Here is a 13,682-nt window from a genome sequence, read left to right as displayed (position 1 = left end):
TGATCCAGATGTTGCATCTTCTGAAGTCCTCGCAGGAGTTTGGCGCCGTCTCTTCAAAAGTGTTGGTCATCTGAGGTCTTCTTAAGAGTCTGGGTCCAAACTGAAACTGATGTACTCTCTAAAACGGAAAAGCAAATGGAGAATAATTAGCATAGCTGCTGTTCATAACATTAAGCAAAGATAGTCATGTGCAATTGATCTGATATGAGATGCATTATGTGAATGCTTGGTTAAAGAGATGCGTCTTTAATCTAGATTTAAACTCGATGAGCGAGTCTGAGCTCCGAACATTATCAGGAAGGCTATTCCAGAGTTTAGGAGCCAAATGTGAAAACGCTCTCCCTCCTTTAGAGGACTGAGCTATCCTAGGTACAACCAGAAGAGTTTTGTGATCTTAAAGAGCGTGAAGGATTGTAGGGTGATAGAAGATCGGTTAAGTACACAGGAGCTAAACCATTTAGAGCCTTATAGGTCAGTAGCAGTACTTTATAATCGATATGGAACTTAATAGGTAGCCAGTGTAGAGATGATAAAATTGGTGTTATATGATCATATTTTCTTGACCTGGTAAGAACTCTAGCAGCTCATTTTGTACTAATTGTAGCTTGTTTATTGAGGAAGCAAGGCAACCAGCTAGTAATGCATTACAGTAATCTAGTCTAGACGTCATGAAAGCATGAACTAACTTTTCTGCATCAGAAACAGATAACATATTCCGTATCTTAGCAATGTTTCTGAGGTGGGAGAAGGCTGTTTTTGTAACATATGAAATATGATTTTCAAAGGACAAGTTGCTGTCTAATATAACACCCAGGTCTTTAACTGTCAAGGATGGAGTAACAGTACATCCTTCTAAATGCAGATTGTAGTCTGAGAGATTCTGTGTACAGGTTTTTGGCCCAATAAGTAATACTTTAGTCTTATCTGAATTTAATAGAAGAAAATTACTAGTCATCCAATGTTTTACTTCTTTAACACACTCTGTCAGATTGGATAATTTAGAGTTTTCATCTGGTTGTGTTGAAATATATAACTGAGTATCATCAGCATAGCAGTGGAAACTAATTCCATGTATTTAATGTTTTAAATAAAATTCACACATTTATTTTACAACTCCAGTCATTACATCATAAAAAAATTGCTGCTTTTTTTCTAGGGACAGAAAAGGCTCTTTCAATAAAATGAAAGAGCACTACAAAGCAATATTTTAATGTTTCCAATGTCACGCTTCCTTCGACATTTATCTACATACTCTGATTCATGTACCTCATGTAATGGATTTAAATTAACAGCTGCTAAAAAGCCTCTTCCTGTCAGAAATAGATAATAATGTTAAAAAATAGGTTGATAGGTTGAATTTTGAAATTTTGAATTTGATTTTGATAGTTGGATAGATAAATACTAACAGGCTTTAAATGTGTGAATTAATGAAAGCATCAGTTTTATAACTGATTTATTTTTGATTTTTGTTCTGCTCCTCCTACCACAGTAATTCACCTTCAGTGAAGATTCTTCCTGTATATTCTGAATATTCCTATCAGCCTAGTGAAGAAGTTAGAGTTTGTGAAAGAACATTGAAAACATGAATGATCCAGAACCCTGCAGAATAAAGCAAGAAGATACTGAAGAACAAATAGGTGATCCAGAACCCTGCAGAATAAAACAGGAAGATGCAGAAGAACAAAGAGGTGATCCAGAACCCTGCAGAATAAAACAGGAAGATACTGACGAACAGAGAGGTGATCCAGAAGCCTACAGAATAAAGTGGGAATATACTGAAGAACAAAGAGGTTGGTGTTTATTCTTGATTCTTCAATAAAGTTATAAAACAAAGCCAATGGAGGTGCTTTGAAATGTGCAGCGTTATTCAGTGTGTTGACGTAATTTCCACTGAAACAGGAAGACAGGGCGGGACATATTGTGCAGCTCCTCCCCTTTTTTCAAATAGCCAGTAGCGTTTCGTTTATATCACAGCTCGGCCAGAGCTGTTGAACTCGGCAAAACCACATTTGACAGCTTATGATGACAGCCAGAGTATAATATATTCCCATTTTAGATTTAATATGAAACTGTTATTAAAGCAAAACAGTGAACGTAATCATGCTGAGAATGTGTAGTGTTAATTTATGTTGGTGCATGGCACTAGTTCCATTCAATTCACATTTATTTGTATAGCTCTTTTCACAATACATATAATTTCAAAGCAGCTTAACAAAAAATGTGTCTAAATTACAATTTAGAGTGATCTGATGTTAGAGGGGACTGTGTCCAAGTTATGTATTTCAGAAATGTACATACTCAAATCACCCAGGTAGCTAACAATGTATTAATTTAAGGCTGAAACAATGAGCTCATTGAAGCAATGAATACGTTTTAGCAAATGATTAGGATATATAGAGAATTTTGCATTGGTGCAATTAGAGTTTGCTTCATTTGAAGTCCTTGCAGGAGTAGTTGGCGCCGTCTCTTCACAGGTGTTGGGTCATCTGAAGACTTTATAAGAGGCTGAATCTAAACTGGAGCTGACGTACTCTCTAGTTACAGGGATGGGCATCTCTAGATAAAACAGAAAAGCAAATGGAATGGCGTTTGAACTTGTTGCCGGCCACCTGGGTTGTGGAGGAGCGGTTGCCATCCGTGAGGGAGCGGAGTCGTCGCCAACGTTTGCATTGGGCCAGAGCCTGTTTTTGTCCGCCATGATTGGGAGGAGCAGGGAACGAGGGATTCCTGCTGGCTGCCCAAAACCGGTGGAGCTGGCTCCGTCCACCAGGTGGCGAAGGAGTGTTGAGCCGTCCACCGAGGGCTATCCAGCACCAGGCATGGTGGAGGAGTTCACCCAGCTGGTGGAGGACTGGGTGGCAGTGCATTTTGGGAACCAGACCAAGATTTTTTTTTCCTCTCTTGTCTCTGTCACTCTTCATGCTTCTGTCTCCTTTCTCTCGCCCCGTCTGTTCTGGATGGGGGGCAGGGGCAATGGGGGTATGTGGCAAGCAGGGCAGGGCCATGAGAGAATAGCATGAGGCCGCACCAGCCTCATATCTCATGGAGGGGCTACAAAAGCATAAAAGGACCAGGCCTGGACTATTTTATTTTGTGTTGTGTTTTGTTTATGTGTGCGGCAGTCGTCCATGAGATCGCAATTTCGAGCCTTGGAGAGAAATCTCTACATCGAGAAAATTCACAAGTTACTTGAAGAAACACCTGGACTGGTGCCACGCTAACGCTAAGCTAACTGAGAGTTCTGCAGAGTCGGAGAAGAGAAAGAATGCTGCGGATGAGAGCGCAGGCAAGACAAAGCAACAGAAATTAAGTTTCTCTCTGTCTGCCATGCTGCTTGAGCCCAGAGAAGTAAAGACACTCGTGGCTGAGTATGTTGTGGAAGATAAGAAAATAAAAGAATAGAAATGAAAAGAAAAGAAAAAGAGGTGTGTCTTGCCATGTCATTAGGCTATAGATTGCACTATTGTGGGCTCTAGCTCTATTGTGTTTGGCATCTTTACATTTACATTTAATCATTAAGCGGACGCTTTTCTCCAAAGCAACTTACAAATGAGAACAATAGAAGCAATCAAATCAATATGAGTGCAACAGTATGCAAGTGACGTGTCAAGTTCCAGTTATTCCAGCAAAATGCTCATAGCAAGGATTTTTTTTTATATATAAATAGAGAGAGAATAGAGATAGAAAAAGAGAAAATAAGTGCTAATATTACTTGGTCATGTGTTGACGAAAAAGATGTGTCTTTAGCATTTTTTTGAAAATGGCTAAAGACTCAGCTGCTCGGATAGAGCTAGGCAAGTCATTTCACCAAGCAGGGAACAGACAAGAAGAAGGTGAATTTGTTCCTCGTTTGGATGGCACCACAAGGCGCCATTCACTTGCAGAACGCAAGCTTCTGGAGGGCGCACAAGTCTGAGGTAGTGAGTTTAGGTATAGTGGTGCAGAGCCAGTGGTTGTCTTGTAGACACACATCAGAGCCTTGAATTTGATGCGAGCAGCTATTGGCAGCCAGTGCAAACTGATGAAGAGAGGTGTGACATACGCGCTCTTCGATTCGTTAAAGACCACTCTTGCTGCCGCATTCTGGATCAGTTTCAGAGGCTTGACAGTGCATGCTGGAAAGCCTGCCAAGAGAGTATTACAATAGTCCAGTCTGGATAGAACAAGAGCTTGGATGAGAATTTGTGTGGAATGCTCCGATAGAAAGGGTCTAATCTTCCTGATGTTGTACAAAGCAAATCTGCAGGACCAGACCATTGTAGCAATATGATCTGTGAAGCTCAAACGATCATCCATCACAGCTTCAAGGTTTCTGGCTGTCCTGGAAGGAGCAATGGTTGCCGAACCAAGTTGAATGGAGAGGTTATGATGAAGTGTTGGGTTGGCACCGACCACAAGCAGTTCCGTCTTTGCAAGGTTTAGTTGAAGGTGGTGGTCAGAAATGGCTGTCAGGCAGGCTGCGATGCGAGCAGCAACCGTTGGATCATCTGGTTGGAATGAAATGTAGAGTTTTGTGTCATTAGCATAGCAGTGATTGGAAAAACCATGTTCCTGAATGACAGATCCTAGTGATGACATGTAGATGGAGAAGAGTTAACTGTGTCAAAGGCAACAGACAGATCCAGCAGGATGAGTACTGATGATTTGGGAGCTGCTCGTGTCAGTCTCAGGGCTTCAGTGACTGAGAGCAGGGCAGTCTCAGTTGAGTGGCTACTCTTGAAGCCAGACTGGTTGTTGTCCAGGAGGTTGTTCTGTGTGAGATATGCGGACAGTTGGTTGAACACAACTCTCTCAAGTGTCTTTGCAATGAATGGAAAAAGGGATACCGTATTACACTTTTCTGTGAATAGAATATCAAGCTGGAGATCGCTAAACTGCAAGTTTGCCGGTGTTTTCAGAAAGCCAGTGCTTTCATCCACAGTGGAGACAGAGCGTGTGGACACAGTTGCCAGGTTGGCAAAAAATAAGGAAAATGCATATTTCCGCAAAATGTGTTAAGCTCTGGGGGATTACATCTCTTGATATCAGGCAACCCCAGTTATGTTCCTCTGCGGGCCAGATTAAACCTTGTTCTAGCCTATATATTCTATTCATTAATTTCAGCACATTTCACACATTGAGTCGATCCTTATCTTCTGATTCTGGTCGAAGGATCCCTATGGTTAGCGTTGTTCCATAGTTGTTGTTGCTATAGTGACCTAGTAACTATGAGACAAGTGTTATCCGTGCTACAGAAAATTGTTTATCATTGATTTAAAATTGTTTTTTTGTTTTCTATTTTTTTTTATTTGAATGCTACCCGCTACCCTCGCTACAATATACTTGGACAATAATTGATGTATGTTTGGATTTATGTATGTATGTATGTATGTATGTTCATTTTAAAACAAAAACTCTCTTGTACTGCTGCTTTAAGCAAATAATATCCTGGTAATTTTCCATGAACTGGGCACAAAATGGAGCCTAAAACTCATCATACCGATAGCAAACATCAGGATATCTGGTTTACAATTTATGCAACAATTGCTACGATTCCCTGGCTTGTAAAATGCAGTTAATCGAACATATCTAATAGTTCTCACTACAAAAACTGTAATTTGTGCCGGTAATGTTTTAAAAATAATTGAATGATAAATGTATCAAATTCAAATGAATGCATCAAAATGTACATACTTTCTACTAATATGTCAGGGCTCACGTGTCCTTTTCCTTTCACATTTCTCTCTGATTTTTTTTCTCAAAGATTTACTAAAAATCAAACTTTTGAAACTTTTTTTTTAACTTTCATTTTAGACCTGATAGAAGAGAACAAGGAGATAGAAGAACTGATTGGAGTGGGGGAAATACATCATGTCAAAACTGAAGAAAAATCCTTGAGTCCCTCATTGAAAAGAAGAGACAAAATATGTTTCACTTGCCCTCAGTGTGGAAAAAGTTTCCCATACAAACAAAGTCTTGAACTTCACATGAGAATTCACACTGGAGAGAAGCCTTTCACTTGTAATCAGTGTGGGAAGAGTTTCACACAAAAAGGAACCCTTAGCGAACACATGAGGATCCACACTGGAGAGAAGCCATATACATGTGATCAGTGTGGGAAGAGTTTCACACAAAAAGGAAACCTTAACAAGCATATGAAAATCCACACTGGAGAGAAGCCGCACACTTGCGATCAGTGTGGAAAGAGTTTCAGACAAAAAGTAATCCTTAATGAACACATGAGGGTCCACACTGGAGAGAAACCATACACATGTGATCAGTGTGGGAAGAGTTTTGCACAAAAAGGACACCTTAACAAACATATTAAAATCCACACTGGAGAGAAGCCGTACACATGCAATCACTGTGGGAAAGGTTTCAGACAAAAAATAATCCTTAATGAACACATGAGGATCCACACTGGGCAGAAGCCATACACATGTGATCACTGCGAGAAGATTTTCACAATAAAAAGAAATCTTAATGAACACATGAAAATCCACAATGGGGAGAAGCCGTATGCATGTGATCAGTGTGATAAGACTTTCACACAAAAAGGAACATGCAACGAACACATGAGGATCCACACTGGAGAGAAGCCGTACACATGTAATCAATGTGGGAAGAGCTTCACACAAAAAGGAAACCTTAACAAACATATGAAAATCCACACGGGAGAGAAGCCGCACACATGTGATCAGTGTGGAAAGAGTTTCAGACAAAAAGTAATCCTTAACGAACACATGAGGATCCACACTGGAGAGAAGCCGTACACATGTGACAAGTGTGGGAAGAGTTTCACACAAAAAGGAAACCTTAACAAACATATGAAAATCCACACGGGAGAGAAGCCGCTCACATGTGATCAGTCCGGGAAGAGTTTTGCACAAAAAGAAACCTTTGAATACATGAAATGCCACACTGCGGAGAAGCCACACGCATGTGATCAGTGTGGGAAGCGTTTTGCACATAAAGCAACTCTTAATGAACACATGAAAATCCACACGGGAGAGAAGCCACACACATGTGATCAGTGTGGGAAGAGTTTCACACAAAAAGGAACCCTTAAGGATCACATGAGAATCCACACTGGAGTGAAGCCATATGCATGCGATCAGTGTGGGAAGAGGTTTGCACAAAAAGGAAACCTTAATGATCACATGAAAATCCACACTGGAGAGAAGCCGTACAGATGTGATCAATGTGAGAAGAGTTTCACACGAAAAGAGCACCTTAATGAACACATGAAAATCCACACGGGAGAGAAGCCACACACATGTGATCAGTGTGGGAAGAGTTTCACACAAAAAGGAACCCTTAAGGATCACATGAGAATCCACACTGGAGAGAAGCCATACACATGTGATCAGTGTGGGAAAAGTTTTACGCAAAAAGGAAACCTTAACAAACATAAGAAAATCCACACTGGAGAGAAGCCACACACATGTGATCAGTCCAGGAAGAGTTTCACACAGAAACAAACCTTTAATGAACACATGAAAATTCACCCTGTGGAGAAGCCGCACACATGTGATCAATGTGGGAAGAGTTTCACGCAAAAAGGAAATCTAAACGTACACATGAAAATCCACACTGGGGAGAAACCATTTACATGTCACCAGTGTGGGAAGAGTTTCACACATAAAGGAAACCTTAATGTACACATGAAAAGTCATACTGGGGAGAAGCCGTACACATGTGATCAGTGTGGGAAGAGTTTTGCGCATAAGCCAACCCTTAATGAACACATGAAAATTCATACGGGGGAAAAGCCGCACACATGTGATCAGTGTGGGAAGAGTTTCACACGAAAAGAAAACCTTAATGATCACATAAGAATCCACACTGGATTGAAGCCACACACATGTGATCAATGTGGGAAGAATTTTGCACTAAAAAGACACCTTAATGATCACATGAGAATCCACACTGGAGAGAAACCATACACATGTGATAAATGTGGGAAGAGTTTCCGAAAATCAAGTGTTTTTAAAGTACATCTGCTTAGTCATTCTAGAGAAAGACTATACAACTGTGACCAGTGCAGTAAAACATTTTTTAGGGCAGATTTCCTGAAGGACCACATGAAAGTTCATACAAAGGAGAGGCCTTATGTCTGTTATTTGTGTGGAAAGAGTTTTAGTCAGGTGGGTGCATTAAAAATACACCAGAAAAGACACAGCGGTGTAAAGGATCACATTTGCTTTGAGTGTGGTAAGACTTTTTTTACAGATGGTGCACTAAAAGTGCACCAGACAGTTCACACTACAGAAACACCTTACAAGTGTTCACACTGTGACAAGAGATTCAAACAGTCAGTATATCTGAAGATACATGAAAGGATCCACACTGGAGAGAAGCCACATGCATGCGATCAGTGTTGGAAGAGCTTCACACTAAAAGGAAACCTTAATGAACACATGAAAATCCACACTGGAGAGAAGCCATTCACATGTGATCAGTGTGGAAAGAGTTTCACACATAAAGGAAACCTTAATGTACACATGAAAAGCCACACTGGGGAGAAGCCGCACACATGTGATCAGTGTGGGAAGAGTTTTGCGCATAAAGTAACCCTTTACAGACACATGAGGTTCCACACTGGGGAGAAGCCGCATACATGTGTTCAGTGTGGGAGGAGTTTTGCACAAAAAGAGCACCTTAATGAGCACATGAAAATCCACACTGGAGAGAAGCCACATACATGTGATCAATGTGGGAAGAGTTTCACGCAAAAAGGAAACCTTAATGAACACATGAAAATCCACAGTGGAGAGAAGCCGCACACGTGTGATCAATGTGGGAAGAGTTTCGCGCATAAAGGAAACCTTAATGTACACATTAAAAGGCACGCTGGAGTGAAGCTGTACACATGTGATCAGTGTGGGAAGAGTTTCAGAAAATCAAGTGTTTTTAAACTACATCTGTGTACTCATTCTAAAGAAAGATTATATACCAGTGTCCAGTGCAGTAAAAGTAATTTTAGGGCTGATTTCTTGAAGGACCACCTGAAAGTTCACACAAAGGAGAAGCCTCATGTGTGTTCTTTGTGTGGGAAGAGTTTTCGTGAGCTCAGTGCTTTAAAATTACACCAGAAAAGACATAGTGGTGTGAGGGATCATGTTTGCTCAGAGTGTGGTAAGACTTTTTTTACAGATGGTGAACTGAAAGTGCACCAGACAGTTCACACTAGAGAACAACCTTTTAAGTGTTCACTCTGTGACAAGAGATTCAAACGGTCAATATATTTGAAAACACATGAGAGGATCCACACTGGAGAGAAGCCGTATCACTGCCATTCATGTGGAAAGCGTTTCACTCAATTATCTTCTCTAATCTTTCATAAAAAAAAATGCATGTCTGAAAATACATTAAGTAGTTTGAGTTTTGATCCTGTACTTCCAAGTGTAATGCTGCATAGGGCTGCATCAGAGATTATTTTGATAATTGATTAATCAGATTATTAGAACGATTAATTAACTGCTATATTATTTCACAGATTAATCAGGCTTTGATCTCTTATTCAGCTTTTGCAGTTAGTCAAGATGTTGAGTTATACCCATTCTAACTAATAAATAATACAAGGAAATAACTTGAAAACATCTTTGGAATAAAGTTTGAGTAAACTGAATTGAGCAATCTCCTTCAGGTTTTCAGTTGTAGTTCTTGTGTTTCTCTTTCCTTCAGTGATTCTGCTTGTTAACAGCAGGTGTTCATCATTAATGCTCAATCATCAATTAATTATCTCATTAACTTCAACACTGCTTCAATGGTACTTTAACTCTGTAGTGTGCACACATGAACACTAGGCAGTGTTAATTTAACATGGGCATTTTTCTGTGTACTATTACATAAATCATAAATCTGTTTCATTTACATATGACAAGTATGAATCACATTCAGTTTATTAATACAATTACATAAATCTTACCTGTTCCATTTATGAATGACTTACAAATATGAATCACATTCAGTTTATTAATTTATGTTAAAACTATGTAATCCAAATGGATGGAAATTTTATATGCAATTCAAATACATAAATTAAGTTTGGAATTTTTTTTGAGTTCAAATATGAAAAGTAAGTAGTAATAAATCATATATTAACCTGTAAAATAAAGCACAAATTATAGTGCCATTCATTATAAACATACAAATATCAAGCCAAAATAAATTCATTTAAAACGAAACTGAAACGCCATTGGGCACACCTCTCTCATCTGGCAAGAATCCAAATATGTTTCCAAATTTGCCATGTAACATTTGGTTGCTAATCTATTATTCATTATGTAAACAAGGCTTTGTACTCGTGTTCCAATATCCACATAAAACAGCAGCTGTGGGCCCATTATTACCTAAAATTCTGTCTATTAATGCAGATTGTTTGTTGTTCTTACTTCTTTGAGTAATGATGGATTTAGCAAGATTTGTTTTACAAACTTTAAAGGGTTAGTTTACCCAAAAATGAAATTTCTGTCATTAAGTACTCACCCTCATGTCCTCCCAAACCCGTAAGACCTTCTTTTGTCTTCGGAACACAAATTAAGATATTTTTGATGAAATCCGAGGGTATCTGATCCACACATAAGCAGCAACGACATTGCACGTTTTGAGGTCCAGAAAAGTACTAAAGACCTCGTTAAAACAGTCGACGTGACTACAGTGGTTCAACCTGCTGAAATTTCATTTTTGGGTGAGCTAACCCTTTAATGTTACACCAGTCATTCATGTGCTCAGCTAACGTATGCACTGTTATTAATACCTTTTCCACATGTGCACTGCAATAAATTAGAAATATACACCAGTTTGTTGATGAACATACATTTCTTAATGCTGATGGTGAGGAATTACAGTTGCAACATCTTATAATATTCCTCAAACTGAGTAACACATCACTGAGAAACGTCCTGCTCAAGTCGTCCTTGTGATGGAGGTTTGAGGTGAATAACTAGTTTTTCCAATATTTCATCATCGGACACAAACTCGGATTGCTATGGTAAAATTGACTCCATTGTTACTGTCTTTAGAGTGTGTACAATCGCTGAGGACTGAGGAAGCCTCCGGAGCTATAAAGTTCAGTTATGGTAATAGGTGTTTCATTTCCGACAAGTGCAGTAAGCGATAGACTAATCGTAACAGACTGGGCCATCTGGCCAATTTAGGGATTTAGAATGAGTCATCGGACGAGTCATTTGAGAACCATTAAAAAATGTGATGATGTGCAATGTATATTATACTGAAAAAAGTGTGTATGCCTTGTGATTACTCTAAAGAACTTTATATACTTGATCTGACTCAAATTTACTTTTCTGTCTTGTCATTGGTCTAGCGTAAATTAGTTTGGTTGAATGGAAGTAAAATTAAGTTTTGTTGGTCTGATATAAACTTTGTTTCAAACCAAATGACAATTTTGCATTCCGTGCAAGCCACATGACCACTGATGTCATCAAGGCTTGGTTTGAGAATTTTCTGATCGGCTGCCATCTTATTTCAGACCGCGGGTGACACAATTCTGTAAAATCTGTGAGTATTTCTACAAATAAGTTTGATTTTATTGTTATTACATATAATGTATATTTAAATGATATTAAGGTCAGCATTAACAGATTAGTGCATGTGTTTTGTCGAGTATTTTTAAAGGCTGGAATAAAGTTTGAGTAAACTGAATTGAGCAATCTCCTTCAGGTTTTCAGTTGTAGTTCTTGTGTTTCTCTTTCCTTCGGTGATTCTGCTTGTTAACAGCAGGTGTTCATCATTAATGCTCAATCATCACTTAATTATCTCATTAACTTCAACACTGCTTCAATAGTACTTTAACTCTGTAGTGTGCACACATGGACACTAGGCAGTGTTAATTTAACATGGGCATTTTGCTATGTACTGTTACATAAATCATAAATTTGTTTCATTTACATATGATAGACAAATATGAATCACATTCAGTTTATTAATAAAATTACATAAAAAAAGTTTTTTCTTCTTTTTTTTTTTTGAGTGCAAAAATGAAAAATAAGTAGTAATAAATCATATATTAACCTGTAAAATAAAGCACAAATTATAGTGCCATTCATTATAAACAGGTCTGAGACCTCAGAGCTTTCCTGCTTAATATCAGTAAATGATGGATGCTCTGTTTTCAGGCAAATTGCTAAAAGTTAATGGAAAAGTTAGAGTTAGAAGCATGGATAAATGAAAAATAAGGAACTTGAAAAAGTTTAAAAACACATTACTGCCACCTGTAATGCATAAGAGTACTGAATGTGTTCCGTTTCGTGGCGTTTGATCAAATACACACAAAATTACGTAAAATTACGTAAAAATACCCATCCTGCTGAGTATTCCCAAACACAGTCGGTTGTATCTTAAGTTAACATAAACAGTGGGAGAAAATCAGATGTGTATCAGTATTAGGTCTGTGCATTCTGTCTTAAAGTCACAGAATTTTAATAAACATGCTCATTAATGTTAATCAAACAACAGAGAGAAAATCTCTCACTGCTCTCAACTAAATAACTTTTTTAGCTTTAAAAAGAGTCAGCGTATGATTAATTCATAAAGTAAATAATTTTTTTTTTTGCATTGGTTGCTGACTGTTACTTGTTTACATGTCTATGCTTTTACTTTCCTTTAATCAAGTTGGTAATCCCTGCAAACAAGCCTGCACTGGCCCTTTATGGGCCCCTGAGAATTTGCTCATTGGCAAAATGTTGGCCCCTTAGCGCTGGCCCTGCACGTGCAGCCCTCACTTAGCCTCCAGGAAGCCTTAGCGCTGTTTTATTGAAAATAATAAAGTTTGAAGTCACCGTTATGGAGGTAAGTGCTTGCTTTAGTTGGGCTCTTGACCCTTGACTTCTTAACTTTAATGTTTTTCTGGCTGCTGTAACTGTGTGTTTCTGAAGCACGTTTGTTAGAGCAAAGTTTTTAGAAAAAAAAAACTGATCAGATGGTGATGGTTACTTATTGAGGATTCAGTCATCATGTAGTGGCTTGATTCACTGATCACACCCAGACTCTGATCTCAGAGGACATTATGTAGATTTAATAATTCCACATTATAGGAGCCCTAGAAAACCACTGCATGAAATTTTGTCCTGCTTTAAAATTTTGAACTTTTTTTTAAGTTATTATGCAGAAATTATTTGGACAGGACTCACACAGACATCAAGAATCAGAGTATGAACCTCAACAATGGTGACAATGAACGAAAAGCTTTTTTTGTGTGTGACTTTAGTAGCTTGTTTTGTGATGCTCAGAGTTGATCTGAATATTTTGCTGATTGTCACCATTGTTGAGGTTTGTATGCTGAATCTTGATATCTGTGTGAGTCTACATGATCCTATCCAAATTTCTGCTTAATGATTTAAGAACATCAAAATATTAAAGCAGAGCAAAATTTCAAGCAGTGGTGTTCTAGAGCTCCTCTAATGTAAAATTATTAAATAATGTCCTTAGAGATCAGACTCTGGGTGAGATCAGTGAATCAGATCAGTTTTTCTTCTCACACAACTTTTGATCTAACAAATGTGTTCCAGAAATACACAGTTACAGCAGCCAGAGAAACATTAAAGTTAAGATGTCAAGGGTCAGGAGCCCAACTAAAGCAAGCGCTTACCTCCATAATGGTGACTTCAAACTTTATTATTTTCAATTAAACAGCGCTAAGGCTTCCTGGAGGCTAAGTGAGGGCTGCCAGTGCTAAGGGG

General features: G+C 38.5%; 1 protein-coding gene across 6 annotated transcripts in view; it reads left to right on the top strand.

Moving 5' to 3' along the window:
- Positions 1–13,682, top strand: part of LOC127519737 (zinc finger protein 239-like) — a 76,676-nt gene that overhangs the window by 52,885 nt on the left and 10,109 nt on the right. For 4 of the 6 annotated variants that reach the window (XM_051907220.1, XM_051907221.1, XM_051907224.1 and 1 more), the window contains one exon: positions 5,794–11,658. In XM_051907220.1, the coding sequence (XP_051763180.1) occupies positions 5,794–9,434 (3,641 nt within the window). In that variant the 3' untranslated portion in view covers positions 9,435–11,658. Of the gene's footprint in view, positions 1–1,489; positions 1,791–5,793; positions 11,659–13,682 lie in introns of those variants that run through there. The other 2 variants (XM_051907222.1, XM_051907225.1) reach the window with 2 other exon arrangements.

Source organism: Ctenopharyngodon idella, chromosome 10, assembly GCF_019924925.1.
Source record: "Ctenopharyngodon idella isolate HZGC_01 chromosome 10, HZGC01, whole genome shotgun sequence".
Taxonomy (NCBI): Eukaryota; Metazoa; Chordata; class Actinopteri; order Cypriniformes; family Xenocyprididae; genus Ctenopharyngodon; species Ctenopharyngodon idella.
Note: the sequence above shows the minus strand (reverse complement) of the source record. Positions and strands in the feature narration are given on the sequence as shown.